This window comes from Zingiber officinale, chromosome 8A (genome assembly GCF_018446385.1).
Source record: "Zingiber officinale cultivar Zhangliang chromosome 8A, Zo_v1.1, whole genome shotgun sequence".
Classification (NCBI taxonomy): domain Eukaryota; kingdom Viridiplantae; phylum Streptophyta; class Magnoliopsida; order Zingiberales; family Zingiberaceae; genus Zingiber; species Zingiber officinale.
In genome coordinates, this window is record NC_056000.1 from 121,919,338 (window position 1) to 121,938,387 (window position 19,050).

Sequence of the window (19,050 nt, forward strand, 5' to 3'; positions counted from 1 at the left end):
ATTAGAAAATAAGCAAGCTTATGGTAGTGAAATGTTGTGAGTTGCATTGAGTTAAACTCCACTAATATGCATTTTTGAGTGTGAGAGCTAGAATAGGTAAATTCCTTGTGAGATGCAACTTGCTTAAATTTTTCGATTGGATTGAAACTACCATATCTACTGATTATTGTTTGAATTGTATTCATGATTGTTTGTGATTTTTTTTAAATGGTCTTAGTTAAATTCTTTTTACTATCTTTTAGATATTGCTAGGGAATTTTCTATGGAGATGATTTTGAGTTTTCTTTACTTTCACGGGACGTTCAAGAGTAAGTGTGGGGGAATTTGATAACCATGATTTTACTATACTATTCTCATTCATATAATCATGGTTTGATGTAGTTTTCATATATAGAACTCATATTTACATTACATTTTTATACATTGTATCAATTTTGGACTAAATTGCAAATTATGTTATTATGGCTTAATTTGATGCTAATATTTGATCCTTATTTTGTAGGCATCAAAAGGGTCATGGACCCGATCAGATCAGGCTGCATTTGGGCTCAAATCAAGGGCTAATCAAGTCGATCAAGCCTCGGAGCATTATAGGCCGTTCATCCAAGATTGAGCAGATCTGAGCCATCCGTTGAAGATCTGGCCGATCCAACTTAATGGGGAGCAGATCTGAGCTATTTATGAAGATCCAGAAGTTTTGATCCAGATCTGAGTTCATCCAGCCATTGATCCAGCCGGATTAATCTGGACCGTTCATTGAAGACTGGTCGGATCTGGACCATCCAGTGATGATCTGATCGATCCGACCTACAGGAGAGTAGATCCAGACCCTAGATCAACATCAGTACCTTCAGATCATATTTTGGATGACTTTTCACCGTTGATTTAGCCCGGAATCATCTCAGCCGTCTGTTCAGATCTAGATCTGATTTAAATCTGAGAAGCTACAGTGCAGAAGATGAGCTCGGTTCCTCGCGATTTCTCCACTGTAGCGTCGCCTTCTTCGCGCGACGGCCGCAGCTCCCCATCCTATTCCAGATCTACTTCTTAGTGAGTCTCATTGGCGTCGGAGCTTCCATCCGTTGGCTTCCAAGTTCTGATCCTCTGCGCGCGCCGGCGATCTCCTCTCCGGAGCTTAGATTTGTTCGGATATTCTCTCTGTTTCAGCCATCAGCGGAGGTGTTTCTCAGTTGATAGTGGCTCGCTCTCAATCTGAGAGTATCGATCCAGAGAATCCAGATTTCAGATCTGCAGAATTTCGAGCTTGGCAGATTCAATCTTCTCCAGCTTTTCCGGGAAGATGTTCTTTGGTGCTGGAGAATTCTGAATTGAGTTTAGTGTTTGAGAGCTTCTTCTTCAAGTCCGAAGTGAGGTTTCATTAAGGATCCTTGTGTGACGGTAGGGAGAGATTCATTAGAAGAGTAGTTTGAATTGAAGATGGCTTAGATTTTAGTTTTGCAGTTTAATTTTCTGCATCTTTGTTTTCTTTTGAATTATTCATTATCTTGCTCAGATCTGAGGATCTGATAGTTTAGATGCAATTTACTTTTTACTATGAATTTCCTATTTCGTTTCTACAAGTTCATGCTTAGTTTTAATGCTTGAATTTAGTAATTCTTTGTCTTTCAAATGAATACTTTGTGCCGAGATTGAATTGAATTGTTGAATGTTTAACTTGATGTTTCTGGATGTGTATCTCTATTTAACGATGCTGAATGAAGTAGAGAATTGTAGTCTTGATGTTGAGCTTGATTGTGGAGTGAATGTGATTATGAATTGGATGTTATCTCAGTTTCTATAATTCTGTTTGAGCTTTGTATTTAGTTATTTCTGTGATTGTGAGTTAAGAATTAAGAAATTGATTCATTTGATTGGATGATACCAAGGAATCCGAATTTAATTGTTTTTAATTTAATGAGATGAATTTTAATCAGATTTAGATGAGAGTGAATCTTCTTATATCTTGATTTTGATTGTTGTTGTCTAATTTTGGCAGAAGATGTATTCAAATTGAAATTAGATTATGATTGGAACCGAATCTAGAATTCACACACATACACTAGTTACCCTTGGAAAAATACGACTTGGGACTCCTTACTACACGTGTTTCATTTAGTTTATGTGAGTTCCAATCTTTATCAATTTGGTGAGCCTCGTGACATGCTAAAAGGCTAACACCAATGTCTTTGATCCTCGCATGGAATTGACTCGTTGTTTCTCCTTCTTGCATTTTAATATTAAATAATTTATTTAATAAAAGATTGCGCTTAGTTACCTTTGCATCGCTTGTTCCTTCGTGTAGTTCGATCAACTTGTCCTACAACTCTTTCGCGTTTTGGTGCGGTCCCACTCGGTTCAGCTCTTCCTTCGTCAGCCCGCATTGCAGTGTGTTGAGAGCTTTGTAGTCCGTCGAGGACTTCTTTCTCATGTCCGGATTCCACTTATTTCTCATGTCCGGAGTTCACTGTCCGGAAGTAATAGGAAAACATCCAAAGTAATATTTCTTTTTATAAAATAATTTACTTTTTTGTATTTCTTATTGTTGTTGTATTGTAGTGTAAACTTGTTGCAAGAGGCTTCTCCACTTTTGAAAAATTTCTGAGAAGGAAAACATTTCAACTTTTTATTGAACCATATAGGTAAAGTATTGAAATTACCAAATCGTGTAGGGCAGTTTGAAAATAACCAAATCATGTACTCACTTTCTATTTTACCCTTAATCAGTCGATTGATAAAAAAAATCAGATAAATCAATATTCTCTTTGAAAATCAGTCGACTGATTTTTTTTTACAGTCGAATCAATTTCTTTCTAAACTAAAATTCCAAAATTTTGAGCAAATCATTGGCTGATTTATTTTTTTTAATCAAAATTGATTTTAGATAAAATTGATTAATAAACCAAACAACCTTGAATTGACATGAAACTAGTTCCTATGTGTTCGACTAGTTCTTCTAATTATATCCATGTTTTCAAATATTAATTTGATCTAATATATTGAGAGTAGTAATTTTTTAACACGAATTAAATTTTTTGAACACATCTATATTCAAAAATTATTACTCTTAATAGATGAAATGGAGGGGAGCGTCGGGTGTTTTATGTAACCGTAAAGTACCTCTTAAACTTAAAGATAAGTTCTATAAAATCGCAGTTAGACCTGCTATATTATATGGAGCTGAATGTTGGGCTATGACTCGAGCACATGAGCATAAGATGAGAGTTGCAGAGATGAGGATGCTAAGGTGGATGTGTGGACATACGAAGATGGAAAAAATAAGGAATGAGAGCATTAGAGAGAAAGTCAAAGTTGCATCTATTGAGGACAAACTCCGAGAGACACGTTTAAGATGGTACGGACATGTACTTAGACGACCAATAAATGCTCCAGTTAGGCGATGTGAAACCATGATAAACATGCATATCAAACGAGGAAGAGGACGACCAAAAAAGACTTGGTTAGCGACAATAAAACAAGATAAAATTTATTTAAATATAGATGATAATATAATAGGAGATAAGGCTCAATGGCGTAAAAGGATTCATACAGCCGACCCCACCTAGTGGTAAAAGGCTTGGTTGTTGTTGTTGTTGTAATATATTGGGTCAAATTTATATTTGAGGGCATGAATATAATCAAGAGAATTAGACGAACACATAGGAGTTGGTTTCATATCAATTTGAGGTTGTTTGTTCCATCAGTTGATTTTGGGTAAAATCAGCTGATAGACCAAACATTCTTTGATTGACATGAAACTAGTTCTTATATGTCCATCTAGTTCTCTTGATTATATTCATGCCATCAAATATCAATTGACTCAATATATTGAGATCGGTAACTTTTTTAACATAAATTATATTTTTTGAATACATTAATGTTTAAAAAATCATTACTCTTAATATGTTAGATCAAATTGACTTTTGAGGGCATGAATATAATCAGGAGAACTAGATAAATACATAGGAATTAGTTTCATGTCAATCCGAAGATGTTTAGTCCATTAGTAGATTTTTTCAAAATCAGCTGATAGACCAAATGACCTCGAATTGATATAAAACCAGCTCCTATATGTTCGTCTAATTCTCTTGATTATATTTATGTCCTCAAATATTAATTTCATCAAATATATTAAGAGCAGTTATTTTTTGAACATGAATGTGTTCAAAAATTTCAATTCATGTTCAAAAAAATACTGCTCTTAATATATTAGATCAAATTGATGTTTGAGGGAATGAATATAATCAAGACAACTAACTAAGTATATATGAGCTAATTTCATATCAATCTGAAGTTGTTTGGTCCATAACTAGTTTTGGGCAAAACTAGTTGATGGACCAAACATCCTTGGATTGATATTAAACTAGCTCCTATATGTTCATCTAGTTCTCTTAATTATATTTATGCTCTCAAATATCAATTTAACCCAATATATTAAAAGCTATAATTTTTTAAACATGAATTAAAATTTTCAAATATATTCATATTTAAAAAATTATTACTCTTAATATATTATGCCAAATTAATATTTGAAAACATGGATACAATAAGGAGAATTAGGCGAACACATAGGAGTTTGTTTCATATCAATCCGAGGTAGTTTTGTCCATTATCTAATTTTGGGTAAAATCAGCTGATAGACCAAACATCCTTGAATTGACATGAAATTAGCTCCTATGTGTTCGTCTAGTTCTCCTGATTATATCTATGACCTCAAATATCAATTTGGCACAATATATTGAGAGCAGTGTTTTTTTAAACACAAATATGTGTTTAAAAAATCACTACTTTCAATATATTGTGCCAAATTGATATTTGATGTCATAGATATAATCAGGAAAACTAAACGAACACATAGGAGCTAGTTTTATATCAATCCAAGGTCATTTAGTCAATCAATTGATTTTGTAAATTGATATTTGAGACCATAGGTATAATCAGGAGAACTAGACGAACACACAGAAACTAATTTCATGTCAATCCAAGGATATTTGGTCTATCAGCTGATTTTATCCAAAATTGATTGATGGACTAAATCACCTCAAATTGATATGAAATCAACTCTTATGTTTTCATCTAATTCTCTTGATTATATTCATGCCCTGAAATATCAATTTGATTCAATATATTACGAACAGTAATTTTTTAAACACGAATATATTCAAAAAAAAAATTTAATTCGTGTTCAAAAAAGCACTACTCTCAATATATTGGATCAAATTGATAGTTGAGAGCATAAATATAATTAGGAAGAACTATACGAACATATAAAAATTAATTTCATGTCAATCTGAGGATATTTAGTTCATCAACCAATTTTCTCCAAAATTGACTGATAAAACAAACGATGTTAGATTGACATAAAACTAGCTCCTATATGTTCATTTAATTCTCTTGATTATATTTATACTGCAAACATCAATTTGACCTAATATATTAAGAGCAATAATTTTATAAATATGAATATTTTAAAAATTTAATTCATACTCAAAAAATCACTGCTCTCAATATATTGGGTTAAATTAATATTTGAGAGCATTGACATAATCAGAAGAACTCATCGGACACGTATGAACTCGTTTCATTTCAATCCGAGGTCGTTTAGTCCATTAACTAATTTTGTCCAAAATCAATTTTGAAAAAAAAAATAAATCAGTCGATTGATTTTTAAAATCAGTTGACTAATTTGCTTAAAATTTTAAAATTTCGGCACAGAGAGAAATTGATTCGACGGGTAAGAAACATGATTTTCAAATAGAAAATTGATTCGATTGATTTTTTTATCAGCCGACTAATTATTGGTAAAATGACAAGTGGATATATGATTTGGTCATTTTGAAACTACCCTACACAATTTGATAATTTTGATACTTTATCTATGTAGTTCGGTAAAAAACTGAAAACATTTAGGTCTTGGAGTAGTTGCCTTGGAAGGCCGGCGAACCAAGTAAATTCTTGGTGATGTGCATGTGACGTTGAGTTTGATTCAAGTTTTTCATTGCACATTCAAATGACGAGCACAAGAACGAGACAAAGCAATTAGAGCTATTCACCCTTACCCATGGATCCTAACGTGAGTTACCATTAGCATAAACCTTGAATTCATATGCCTTGTATTTTAGGTGATTGAGCTTTGGCATGGTTCTAAAGCTAGTCCATCTTTTGTGTGTTGTGCATGTGACGTTGAATTTGATTCAAGTTTTTCATTGCGCATTCAAATGACGAGCACAAGAACAAGACGAAGCAATCAGAGCTATTCACCCTTACCCATAGATCCTAACGTGAGTTACCATTAGCATAAACCTTGAATTCATATGCCTTGTATTTTAGGTGATTGAGCTTTGGCATGGTTCTAAAGCTAGTCCATCTTTTGCGATGTTGAGACAAAGGGTAAGAGAGACTAAGAGATGATTTCCTCTCAATTGTCCCACCCACGCCAAAGTGCCTTGCCATTTTGGAATTGCTTGGGCTTCCTCTTGGATGCCACGGGTCTTACAATAAGTACAATGTTTTAGTTCCTTCTCTGACTAGAAAAGGATTCCTGAGAATTGTCATTCTGAATTTTAGATTTGGATTCAGAGTGTAGAAATAAGAAATATCGAGACCATTTCTTACTAATCCATGCGTATGAACCCATTGGTTGTTGCCCAGTTGAAGAGAACATGATAGTTCTTCACATTGTTCTCTCTTATTATATAATGTAGAAAAAGAACTAAACTGTCTGATATTTCTTGTGCTATGTCAAGTTTAGGATTGAAGATTTACTCAAATAATTTGTTCAGTACTACACAAGGTTTTTTTTTTTTTTTTTGACAACGAAAGAAAAATTCATATATGAAAAGGAGCAATAATATGAGGGAGCTCCACAAAAAACACAACCGCAGATATTCAACATATATATCACTACAACCATTAAGAGAAACCCATAACAGCAGCCAAAACACCAAATACCAGTAGCCACCATATCCACAACATCATCCTCATTCTTCGAAAGAAAGAAAACCCCGAGCCCCAGACACCAATTTGAGAGTCATAGGCGAACCACATCAGATTGAATATGAAAACCCACTACCATTATTGTCCAAGAATCAGCACATATACAATCACAATTAAAAACCAAACGAAGAATCTGGAACTTTTGATCAATGGATATTAACTCAGCCCAATAAGAAAAATCCAAGCATCAAAATAGAGGCACCCCAACGACTAGAGGAATCTGCAACCATCCAACCGTAATATAAAAGCTAGCCCCCATAGCCAAAGGAATATCAATAGCACCAAGAAGAACTGAAAAAACAAGATCATACCCAAACATAGCAGTAGACAGAAATTACCAGCAAATCTGCCAAATCGACAAGAGTAATAGCAGCCCTCTCCCACTCATAGCAACACCCACAGAGGCCACATCCTCTATTTCTTTCCTAGAAAAACAACAAACGGCTTCTCACCTTCAAACATCAAAGCGAGTACTGAACACAGCTGACATTAGAGGCCCACCAGACCTGGGGGGGCATCACTTCGTTTGATCCAAAAAGCAAACCATATTTACTTCAAGTTCTCAAATAAAGTAGTCCAATCCTATCCACTCTACAGATCCCAAACAGATTCCTGTTAATCTCATGACCCCCAGGATTCTCTCCATAGGATCCCTAAAGGCTTGGTTGGCCAAATCATCTGCCGCTGCATTGGCCTCTCTATAAACATGAGAGAACCTAATACAATAATCCCTAATGATTTTTTGAATTCTAATTACTATATTTCTAATTTCTCAGCAGAATCACGAAGACTGTAAAATTTTCAGGGCCACCAATGAATCAGATTCCAACCATAATGGGAACATATGCTTATCAATACAAAATTCCAAACCCTTTAAAATCCCAAACAACTCGGCTCGAAGATCGGATCCCATCCCTATCAATCCGTGCAAAGCAAAAATCACCTTACCTTCATGATCTCTAACAATAGCCCCGTAAGATGATGAACCCGGATTTCTTTTGGTACTTCCATTTGTATTCAATTTAAATCCATATTTTGGTTTTCTCTAATATACAACATCAATAACATTGATATTTACATAATTCACATTAATCCCCAACAAACTAGCGACCAACCTAGAGCCTTTCTAGTTCTTGTTTTGTATGGTACATGCTGTCATTCCATCCCCAAGGTATCTAATAACATTCCTACAAATTAATCGAGCCTCAGGTTTAATATCTCTATGCTTAGCATCATTTCTAGCTTTCCATAAAAACCAAATGATTAAAAAAGGAATAATCTCCCTTACTTGCCCCGAAGACCAGTCCCTGCCATTCTTCCAATTTTCAAAATGCCTCCATTTACTGACACAAAACATCTTAGCAAAGAAAACCCAAACTTCTTTAGCTACTGGACCATAAAAAAAAAAGTGCTCCCATGATTCAACTTCAGCACAACATTGACACTTTGATACCAGATTCATGCCTCTTCTTTGCAGCAGCTCGTCCACAGATAATCGTTTCTTTAAGAACCTCCAGACAAAAACTGCTATGGTTGGAGATAACATCCTACTCTAGACTGTCACCCAGATTCCACCAGCATGATACTTCTGCTTTACTTGATTCTAGGCAGATTTTAATGAGAATTTACCATCACCAGCAGGTTTCTAACACAGCTTTCAGCTCACATCGAACCCATCCACTAGCATCCAAGAACTTAGAAACTGTTAGCATTCTGCAATCTACATTATTCTTTCCTAGAAAAAGAGGCCCCCTATCAAGCCATGTGTCATACCAGAAATCCACTTGCCCCTTACCCAATCTCCATTCAATGAGAGTTTCTGCTATAGCTCTGCTTTTAATCAATCTTTTCCACCAAGGAGAAGCATTACTTTTGATCGAAACAACAATTGGAGACTCCTTACCACAATATTGCTTAGTTAGATACCATGCCCAAGGTGTATTATTTTCTCTAAATCTAAACCAAAGCCTTAAAGCTACAGCAGAGGCAACATCCAAGTGTTTCCTCACACCAAGGCCCCCTTCCAACTTTGGATTGCAAACATCTTTCCATACTATCCAGTGTATACTTTTTTTCAATTCTGTAGATCCCCAAAAATAGTTGGTCTAGTTGATGAAGGACACACAATAGAGGGAGTAAAACCTGAAGCAGATACATAGGAATAGATGACAAAACGCTTTGTATTAAGACAAGCCTTCCACCAAAAGAAAGTCTAGCAATATTCTAGCCAAGGAGTTTTTTCCTAACTTTCTCTGACAATGGCTGATAGTATACTGATTTCCTCTTACCCGCCACTATTGGAACACCCAATAGGAGCAACACCTTCTGAAAATCCAGTTACCATAGCTATTTTGTGTCTCCTATCCACTGAAATATTTTTAGAAGGAAAGAAATGACTCTTAGAAGTATTCACTTATTGCCCAGAACAAGTCATATAGAAATCCAATAACTTCTTGACACATTTGACATGATTAAGGGAACCATTCATTAGGATCATGATATCACATAGGCTAAATGAGAAATCCTATACTCACATCCGGTGGCAAAATATAGCTGAGGTGAACTATTAAAGAGATGATCCAACCCTCTTGATCAGAATTCTGCCGAGATAATGAATAGCAAAGGAGAAATAGGATCCCCTTGTCTTAGACCTCTTTTTGAATGAAAGAAACCTGATAATGTCCCATTAATCTTTACAGAAAATCAGCAATTAGCTATGCATCTTTTGATTATATCCATGAAACGATCAGAAAACCCAAAAGCCTTCATCACATTAAGTAGAAAAACCCACTGCACCCTATCATAAGCTTTAGCCATATCCAGCTTCAATATCAGATTCCCACCACGAACCCTATAATTTAGCTTATGATTAAGCTCTTGCGCAAGATGAATATTGTCAGAAATTAACCTTCCTTTGACAAAACCACTCTGGGATGGAGAAATCAGCTTATGAATCACCGAGTTTAGCCTATTAGCGACCAACTTTGAAACAATTTTGTTAGATACATTACATGAGCTAATAGGTCTAAAATCTTTCCATTGTTGTGCATTATTACACTTTGGAATTAAAACAAGAGTTGTAGCAGCCATACCCCTTGGGAATGTCCCACCATTGAAAAAGTCCAAAACTGCCTCAAGCACATCTTCCTTGATAGTTTCCCAACACTCCTTATAAAAGGCAACAGAGAACCCATCCAGCCCAGCTACCCCATCCTCATGCATTTCCCAAACCACTTGCTTCACCTCCTTTATAGTTGGATTATTTGACAAAGCAATATTCTCATCAGTGTCAATTAATGCTGGAATATGTTCCATACCATCATTATGTAGAACCTCTACCCCATTAGCTAACAAGTTCTCAAAGAAAGAAACCCCAGAAGCTTGTATAAGCTCAGCTTTTTCCAAACATGAGCCTCCCTCCCAAATTCTAAAAATTCTCCCTGCTAACCTCCTTTTTTGAATCAAATTGTGGAATAGCCTTGTGCTTCTATCCCCTTCTCCCACCCATTTGGTAGCTGCTTTTTATTTCCAAAATAGTTCCTCCATGTGTAGAGTTTTCAACAAAGAAGCTTGTGATTCCGCCATCTGAACTGTGTTCTCCACAGAAGGATCAACATCAAATTTTCTCTCGGCCTCAGCATACCTCTCCTCCTCCAGCTTCACTTTGTCATGAATATTACCAAATGCATCTTTATTCCACCATTTCATATACTCCTTAAGTCTTCTTAATTTGATCTGCAATTTTTAAAGACCATAGTTATAACAGGGCAGCATCCAATTCAGTTTAACAGTAAGGGGAAAATTCTGATGTTTGATCCACATCTTCTGAAACCTAAAGGAGGGTCTAGGAGGAGAAGAAACCAAAATATTAATCAATAAAGGGCAATAATCAGAAGTTGCTCTGCTCAAATGCTCCACACGCACCACCAAATCTTTAACATTCCATGAAGGAAAAATTAAATTCCTATCTAACCTCTTCCATATTCTCTTATTAGTCCAAGTCAATCTATCCCCCACAAAACCAAGATCCAACAAACCTGATAGCATCAAGACATCATTGAATTCTTTAATAGCTCCCGATCTTGACAGAACATCATTAGATTGTTCATCAATACTGGAGATCACATTGAAATCTCCTCCCACCAACCAGAAAACATCATCAATAGATTTAACATCCATCAACCTTTCCCACAAAATTCTTCTTTCACCACTGTTACACTTGGCATACACCACCGAAATAAAAATACTACAAAGAAGCAATTGAGATCTTATTTTAAGATGCAAAACATGTTCATGATCAACTAAAATAACACAAGCAATATTAGCATCATGAAGAAACCAAATTTTACTAGAGCAATTAGAGATAGCTGATTCAAATCCTAATCTTCTGGTGATTAAAGCCTCATCCAACTCAATAAATGGTTTCAGAATGCCTATGAAATTTAAATGATAAATTACTTTTAAGAAATGAAATCTTTGTTAGTACCCCAAGGTAATTTTGATGTGATCAACCAAGTCAGGTTAGATCCTGTTAGCATTTAACCCCTTGTCTAAGTGTGCAGGAACTTAGGAGCACAAGAAGTAGAGCGAAAGACGCAGTTAGCGAGAAGGACGGCACGGAAGAGAGCTGACGGGCTCGGTGCGTCTGAGGGACGAGATGCTACGGAAGAGTACATAGACGGATGAGAAGGAGGTGCGCGATGTTTCCGAGGGACGAGAAGTCTGAACGAAAGATTGCTCGAAGGCCGGAAGTTGGCTTCATGTGAGCCCTATTCCAGATAGCCGATATCACCTAAGCGAGCGCAATCGGAGCGAAAGACCTGGACCAAGGCGAGCGAAACCGAAACGGAAGACCAGGACCGAAAATCATCAGAGTGTTGACTTTCTTGGTCCCGCCTGAACTAGGACTTTTAACCAAACTCAACATGGCTCGAGCCGTCACGATGGGGATAAAATTTTGTCCCCTCCAGGCGCCTGGAACCCTTCAGACGCCTCGAACAAGGTTATAAATATATCCCTAATCTCAGTAGTCTAGAACAATTTGTATACGAGTTTCTTTAAGTATTCTACGACTGTGTGTGCTTCCAACGCTTGTAAGAGGCTTCTTTGTCTACGACAAAAGGAGAATTTGAGTAGTGCTTCAAAGTCTTGGATTAACAACTTTCCTGATTGTAACCAAGTGAAAAATCTATAGCCTCTTTCTTTTTAATTTATCAATTCTTTTTATACAACTATCTTATTATTTCGAAAGATTGAGAAAGATTTTTTTTTATTGTGCAGGCAATTAACCTCTCTTGCCGGCCGCACTGATCCTAACACTCTTCTCATAGATGCATCATTACCTATTCCACAAATATTCCGGATTAAACCAGCCATTAAAAATCAACAGAGGTGGAAGCCCGTACCATTTGAGTTTTAAGTCTAGTCATCATCATATGTATTCCTAGATCCCAAGCTGGCCCTGTCTATCAGCACCACCACCGGACTCATCCTTTAGTGAGGAGCTGCCTTTCTTGATCACAAGATTATCCAAATCCAAATCCAAATCCTCCATTTCAACAAAAGATTTAGAAATATCTAAACCCCCTACATTCTCCTCCTCTTCCGAAGAAGCTGAATTCTCCCCCAGAACAGAATCATTAGTAGGCAAAAAGCTATGTTCCTGTAACAATTTTTCCCCCGATCTTTACCCTTTCTTTGTGGCATACACCTTGACTGTTTAGAGATTTCATCCCCAGCTACATCCTTTCCCCTAGATGCCTTTGTTCCATAAGAAAAATGACCCCCAACCTCCTCATGTACCAACTTCTGATTCACAATTAAATCCTCTCCTCTATCTATGATATCAAGATTATGCAGATCCGGCACATTCTCCTCCACATTTTCCAGAATCTAGAAAGAGTTTTCAATAGCAAGACCACCCCCAAGCCCAACCTCTGGCACTAAAACAGATTTTTCCTTTGGAATCTATGCTTTCTTCCCTACTCTAGTTTTCACAGACACTACCTCAGATTCCCCTCGATGAGCTTCTTCTCCTCTTTTAGGTATACCTACCAGATGCTTATTCTCCTTCAAATCCCTAGGATCTTCCCCCATAGTAGCAGAATTCTATTTCCCTACACCCCAATGTGGGTTTGGATGATAACCCTTGCCATAACATTCCTCAGCTGAATGTCCTAAATGCTGGCAGTGTAGATAGTATTTAGGTTGTCGTTCATAGATCACCTTTTGTAATCTCCTGTCCTCTCCAATACCAATCTAGAAATCTTCAATCTTTGTTTCAATAGATCGATCTCTACACAAACTCTTGCCATTATCAGCCTAGAGCCATCCGTTGTAGCTTCATCAACTTTCATAGGCCTTCCAACAATATTCGCAGCAGCAAATAACCCTTTTTTACAGAACATATATATGGGAAGATCAGGGAACTGGATCCAGACCGGAACCACAGAGGATTCAGCCTCATAGGAGAACTTCAGTGACCACTTAAAGATCCTCATAGGAACGCCCCCTATATACCAAATCCCCCTAGTCTAAATCTTATCCAAATCCTCAATTGATGATAGGTGGATGAACACATGCCCAAACCTCAGGAACCTAATATTGTAAAAACTGGGCAACCCCAGATTCATGAAGGATTTGAATAATCAACACTTGATTTGGTCTCAAACCCAAAAATTTTCCAATAAGAGCAAAATGAAAGGCATTAGACATACTAGGAACCTCTTCTTCCATATAGAATAATGCAGGTTTGTTATTGTAGGTTGTGGCTCGTTTGAATTCCTCCCCCACCTGATCTAAACTTTTCTTCGCCGCCCTCGGCGACATCGCCTTCAGAGCTTCTGCATATGAAGCCTTAGTTAACAGGGACGACGTCTCCTGTGTATCAGATCTTGGGATAGAAAGAGGGGGAAACCGATCTGGCTCTGGCACCGGCTGCATATGGAATTTGCTGCCAGGGAAGAACCGATATGGCTCTGGCATCGGCGCTGGATCTCAGAAGGTGACTTCACCGGAGAAGAATGTAGCATCAGATCTGAAGAGGCCCTCTCCAGTTCGCAAAGACGACGCCCTCTCGCGACGACGCCAGATGCAGTGTCTCCAGACGGGTCTTCGCGGAACAAGGAGGCAATGGGAAAACAGCGCACCGGCCGTTGGGATCGGTGCGGCGATGACCGGCGATCGGGCGGAGCGACCAATGGGATTGGGCCAGCACTCTCAATAAATGGGCTTGAGGAACATCCTCTGTTCGGCAAAAGACGGATACAACATTCCGTCAATTTGTCTGACTAACACATAAAAATATACAAAGAGACATTTGTCTCGACTTTATCAAAATTTGAACATCAGACATCATAATGATAATATTTCATGCACTAACTACAGAAGTAATACAAGTTATTGTTCCTTGAAGGCATGTACGTTTAGCTTATCATTGGAATAAATTGGATCGCAAGAGATTGTTTTCCTTCTTTTTATAGAACAGCAGTGTACGTTACCTCATGGCTACATCATGTGTGCTGACAACACCTACTTATATTGTCTAGTGAGGATGCATAAAGCAGAACAAAGATGAACATACCAATTTTAAGTATAGCTGGAGGATACAATTATTCAGGTTAAATTTTCACTCTAAGAAGGATTGTCTTAGTCTCTCAGAGTCTTAAAACAATAGACTCTCTATAATCATTATACTTAATTTTGGCCCATAGTCTTAGGTTTGATTTGTATTGGTTTATAATTTCTTGTTTTGTTTTATTATGGTAGATCTCTTGGTATAATAAAGGCATTAGAGGATGCCAATTCAATAAAAAAAAATTAGACTTCCTGCAAATACATGAAACCATATTATTTGGAAATTATCTATCTAAAACGATAGGGGCAAAAAGATCTATTGTCATAGTATTAAGCGTGTGCCTCGTTATGCTGCCTCTAAGTTTAGAACTCATATTCAAACTTTTTGCTTTAGGAATCAATGCGGGCTATATACTACAATGATGATAAAAAGTGAGTAGAGAAAATGTGATAAAAAGTGAGTACGTTCGTCCTCAGCATCTTATCAATTTATTATAGGACTAATACAAAGAAGGCAAATTTTGAATGACTACTAATATTTGGAATAGTGATTGACATATGAGGAAGATATTTACCTTGACTATGTCGAAATTTAAACTCCAAATCTCATAATGACAGTACCTCATGAGTTAACTATTAGACCGTTCCGAGGGAATATTTATACCAGAGAAATGATAAAGACTTGTCAAAGATTTATTTAAGAATATAAAAGATACAATCTAAATAGATTTTCTAGTCAAAACTTCTCGTTCATCAATGATTTGATTTCCAAAAAACTCAAGACCCTAATAGTGAGTTCTTAATCATTGAATTATATCTTACTATTTGAGTATTCTAACTGTTTTTCAAATTATGTTGTTGAATTTAAATATTTATATTTTAAAATTGATGGTTTGGATGTCTTTATTAAATATTAAATTGATTAGTGTTGATGTTGTAATTGTGTATATTTGGATGTGTTATTAATATTATTTTGATAGGTATTGGTATTATAATTATATATATTTGTATGTTTTAATAAATATTATTTTGGTTGATGTGGATATGATAATTATGTATAAATTTGCATATATATTAAGATTATTAGACAAAAATTATATTAAAATAGCTCGGATTTAAAAAATTTATTACTAATTTAGCTAACGAATTTATATTGCATCGTTAAATATTAATAGCAGTACTGCTAATTTAAGAATAAAAATTCAATCTTAAATTTAATTATTCATTTAATGATTGAATTTATATTCGATTGCTAAATATTAAACATTAGTATGCTATTTTAGCAACCAAATATAAATTCAGTAAACTCTAAAATTAGCAACCGATAAATTATATTGATAAATTATATTTGGTCGCTAATTTTAGCAATTAGCGTGTTTTATATTTCATCATTAACTTTTGCCCAATTATTTGTATAACTAAACTTAGGAATAATTATTTAAACACGATTAAGTGCTGGAGATATGCTCGAGTCAAATCAGAAATATTTAATGAAGATTGTTTTTGTTTTGTGAAAATTGCAAAATTTATTTCCTTATTTTAGGGAGAAAAAATAGAGAAAATTTTAAATAAAATAAAATAGAGAGACTAATTAAAATGTAACAGCAATACTTTTTTTACAATGGTTTTCGCTTATTTACATGTCTGCTACATTAGGCTACGATCACCATCCATGGTGTCGCGACCGTCATCACGTTATAGAGCAGACATTCGGTTCTCATCCCTATTATATATGCTTACTCTAAGTTTAGAACTCATATTTGAGTATTTTAACTGTTCTTTATATTATGTTGTTGAATTATTTTTCATATTTGGAATTAATGTCATAAATATTTTTAGTAAATATTGTATTTTGAAATTGATGATTTCGATATCAGTATTGATATTCTAATTGTGTACAGTTGGATATCTTAGTAATATTATTTTGATTGATATTATTTTATAATTGAGTACATTTGGATATTATTAGTGATATTTTTATATATATTATGTTATATTAGACTACAATTATGTTAAAAGAGTGACAAATTTAGCTAGAATATAGATTCGTTCATTAATTTAGTGATCGAATTTAAATTCAATTGTTAATTTAGTGATTAAATTTAAATTTGATCGTTAATTTAGTGACTAAATTTATATTCGGTTAATAATTTTAGTGACCTAATTAATATTCAATCGCTAAAAATAACGAGATGCTAAAATTAACGGTTAATTTTAATTCGTTCACTAAATTAGTGATCGATACATTGTACTCAATCGCTAATTTAACGACCAATGATTTATATTGCTAATGTATATTAGCGATTGATACGGTGCATGATCGTAGGGTCAAGGAGATGATGTGGTCGGAAGTCAAGCCCGTGAGATGGTGAAAAGTTGAGCTCACGCGGCGGTCAGAAGTCAAGCTCATGTGACGATCAGAAATCAGGCCTACGTGGTGGTCAAAAGTCTGGCTTACATGGAGGTCAAAAGTTCGGTCTACGTGGAGTTCAAAGGATCGGGTCACAAGATGGTCTGAGTCGGGCACAAGTGTCGTTCCGGGGTTAGGCCTACATGGCGAGTAGGAACTTGGAAGCAAGGATCACAGGCCAGGATTTATAGCCTTGTGGTACAGGATACAGGGATCAAAGCGTACAGGTCGAAATATGCAAACCAAAGATTACAGGCCAGGATCACAGGCCAGGACTTATAGCCTTACGATACAAGATACAGGATCAAAGCGTACAAGTCGGGATATGCAAACCAAGAATTATAGGTCAGGAATCACAGGTCGGGATATACGAATCGGAACGTACAAATGAAGGATATACGAATTAGAGACGTACAGGTCAGGAAATACAGACCAAGGCGTACAGGTCGGGATAGGCGGAATCAGACTAAGACGTACAAGGCATACAGGTCGGGACAGACGGAATTGGATTAAGGCAGACAGGTCGAGACAAGTGGAATGAGACTGAGGCGTACAGGTCGGGATTCATGATAGGGCAAGTTAGTAGCTCACAAGACAAGACACACAGGACAGGACTGGATGTACAGATCTGGATTTACGAAACGACAAGTACAAGTTAGCTACAGGTTGGTACCCACAAGTCGGGGTTGGCAAGTACAAAGACCCAGCCTAGGAATAATGGACTTAGGAGGCCGCGCACTACGCGACAATCAAACAAAGGAATCATAACCACTCGTTAGAGAATAATCATAGCGTGTCAGGGAATATGCTAACGGTCTAAGGCTCGTTGCCCTCCGATTCCTCCTTCGACCGATAAGAGGATGCCCCGTGTCAATCACCGCTAGAAATGCCCACAACAGTATAAAAAGGGAAGCTTCGTCCTTACGCAGGTAGGCTCACTCGTCTTTCCGCACTCGTCTTTTACTTTTCGTCCTTTCACTGTTCTTTTCGGGAAAAAGTACCTCACTTGAGCATCGGAGGGCCTGACCCGGAGACTTTTTCCTTGGTTCTTGGTCTCTAACGCAGAGGCAGCTTGTCTGAGTGTGCGCAGGGTTCTTACTTCATCATCTCCGTCATCACCCCCCGTCATCTGCTCGTGTAAGTCCTTCTGGCGGGTGTCAGGTCGACCAGGCTTCATAACGACCTTCCATCAACCTCGAGGATAGCGCTGTCTGTCTCCATTCGACTTAGCTTCCGGACGGGATCAACGATCAAATATTCAATAGTAGAATAACCTTTTTTCTTTTCTTGTAGTGTTAACAAAAGTAGTAAAAGTTGCAAAAAAAAAAAAAAAAATATTAAGAAAAAAATATTTTAGAAATATAACTAATTTTTTATAAAAAAAATATATCTCAGATATTAACCGGTATTTTATATGTGTGTGGAGCATGAATATTTTAGAGGTCAAATTATAAATTATAATCTAAATTATCTAATAAAGAAATTTGACTTTCTTTAATATATTGAACAGCTGGACTATTTTAAAAAATAATAAAAATAAAAAATATAAATGTAAATAAATATAAAAAAAATAAAATGTATTAATTAAAATTTTGATCTAGTTACATGTTTATATTATTACATGGTAACTTTTTTTAAGATCTTATTAAGGGCAATTAGGGCATAGATCATATTAATTAAATTTTGATCTAGCCACTATTCCAAAGGTTAGTAGTCATCCATGATTTATCCTCCTCCGTGTTGGTCCTGGGACGGATTGGCGGAGGCGCTGAGACGAACGTATTCGTCTTTTACCACAATATTAATTTAATTTTATATTATTATATTAAAATATTTTATATTAATTTAGTTAAAATTATTTAAATTTAATAAAATCATTTTCACTTAATCAAAATTACTTTTAAAATATTATATTAATTTATATAATTTATACCATAGCTCTTCTATTGTTTGTAGCAGTTTGGAGCCAAATAAAATTAATTTTAAAATAAAATTATGTTATAATATTATTTTAATATTATTTTATTTTTTTTAATAATTGGCAATATGATAAAATATTAGCCGATAAATTA

General features: G+C 35.8%; 1 protein-coding gene across 2 annotated transcripts; it reads right to left on the reverse strand.

Moving 5' to 3' along the window:
* Positions 1-6,746: 6,746 nt before the first annotated feature.
* On the reverse strand, positions 6,747-14,317 carry LOC122010068. 2 transcript variants are annotated; one of them, XM_042566444.1, is made up of 2 exons: positions 13,710-14,316; positions 6,747-7,213 (listed from the first exon to the last, which is right to left on the reverse strand). In XM_042566444.1, exons 1-2 carry the CDS (start codon positions 13,975-13,977, stop codon positions 7,155-7,157), a joined length of 327 nt encoding a protein of 108 aa, XP_042422378.1. In that variant the 5' UTR covers positions 13,978-14,316; the 3' UTR covers positions 6,747-7,154. The 2 variants fall into 2 exon arrangements, with proteins under 2 accessions (XP_042422378.1, XP_042422377.1); XM_042566443.1 differs by lacking the exon at positions 6,747-7,213 and adding an exon at positions 10,498-10,728 and having other exon boundaries at positions 13,786-14,317.
* Positions 14,318-19,050: the final 4,733 nt, after the last annotated feature.

Bases quoted from the DNA above. Each gene is read 5' to 3' on its own strand.
- LOC122010068 (XM_042566443.1), bottom strand. From the start codon at position 13,977: ATGCCAGAGCCATATCGGTTCTTCCCTGGCAGCAAATTCCATATGCAG. The intron at 10,729-13,785 runs GTGGGGGAGGAA...TAAAAATTGCAG, and splicing joins CGAAGAAAAGTTTAGATCAG to ATCAAATTAAGAAGACTTAA.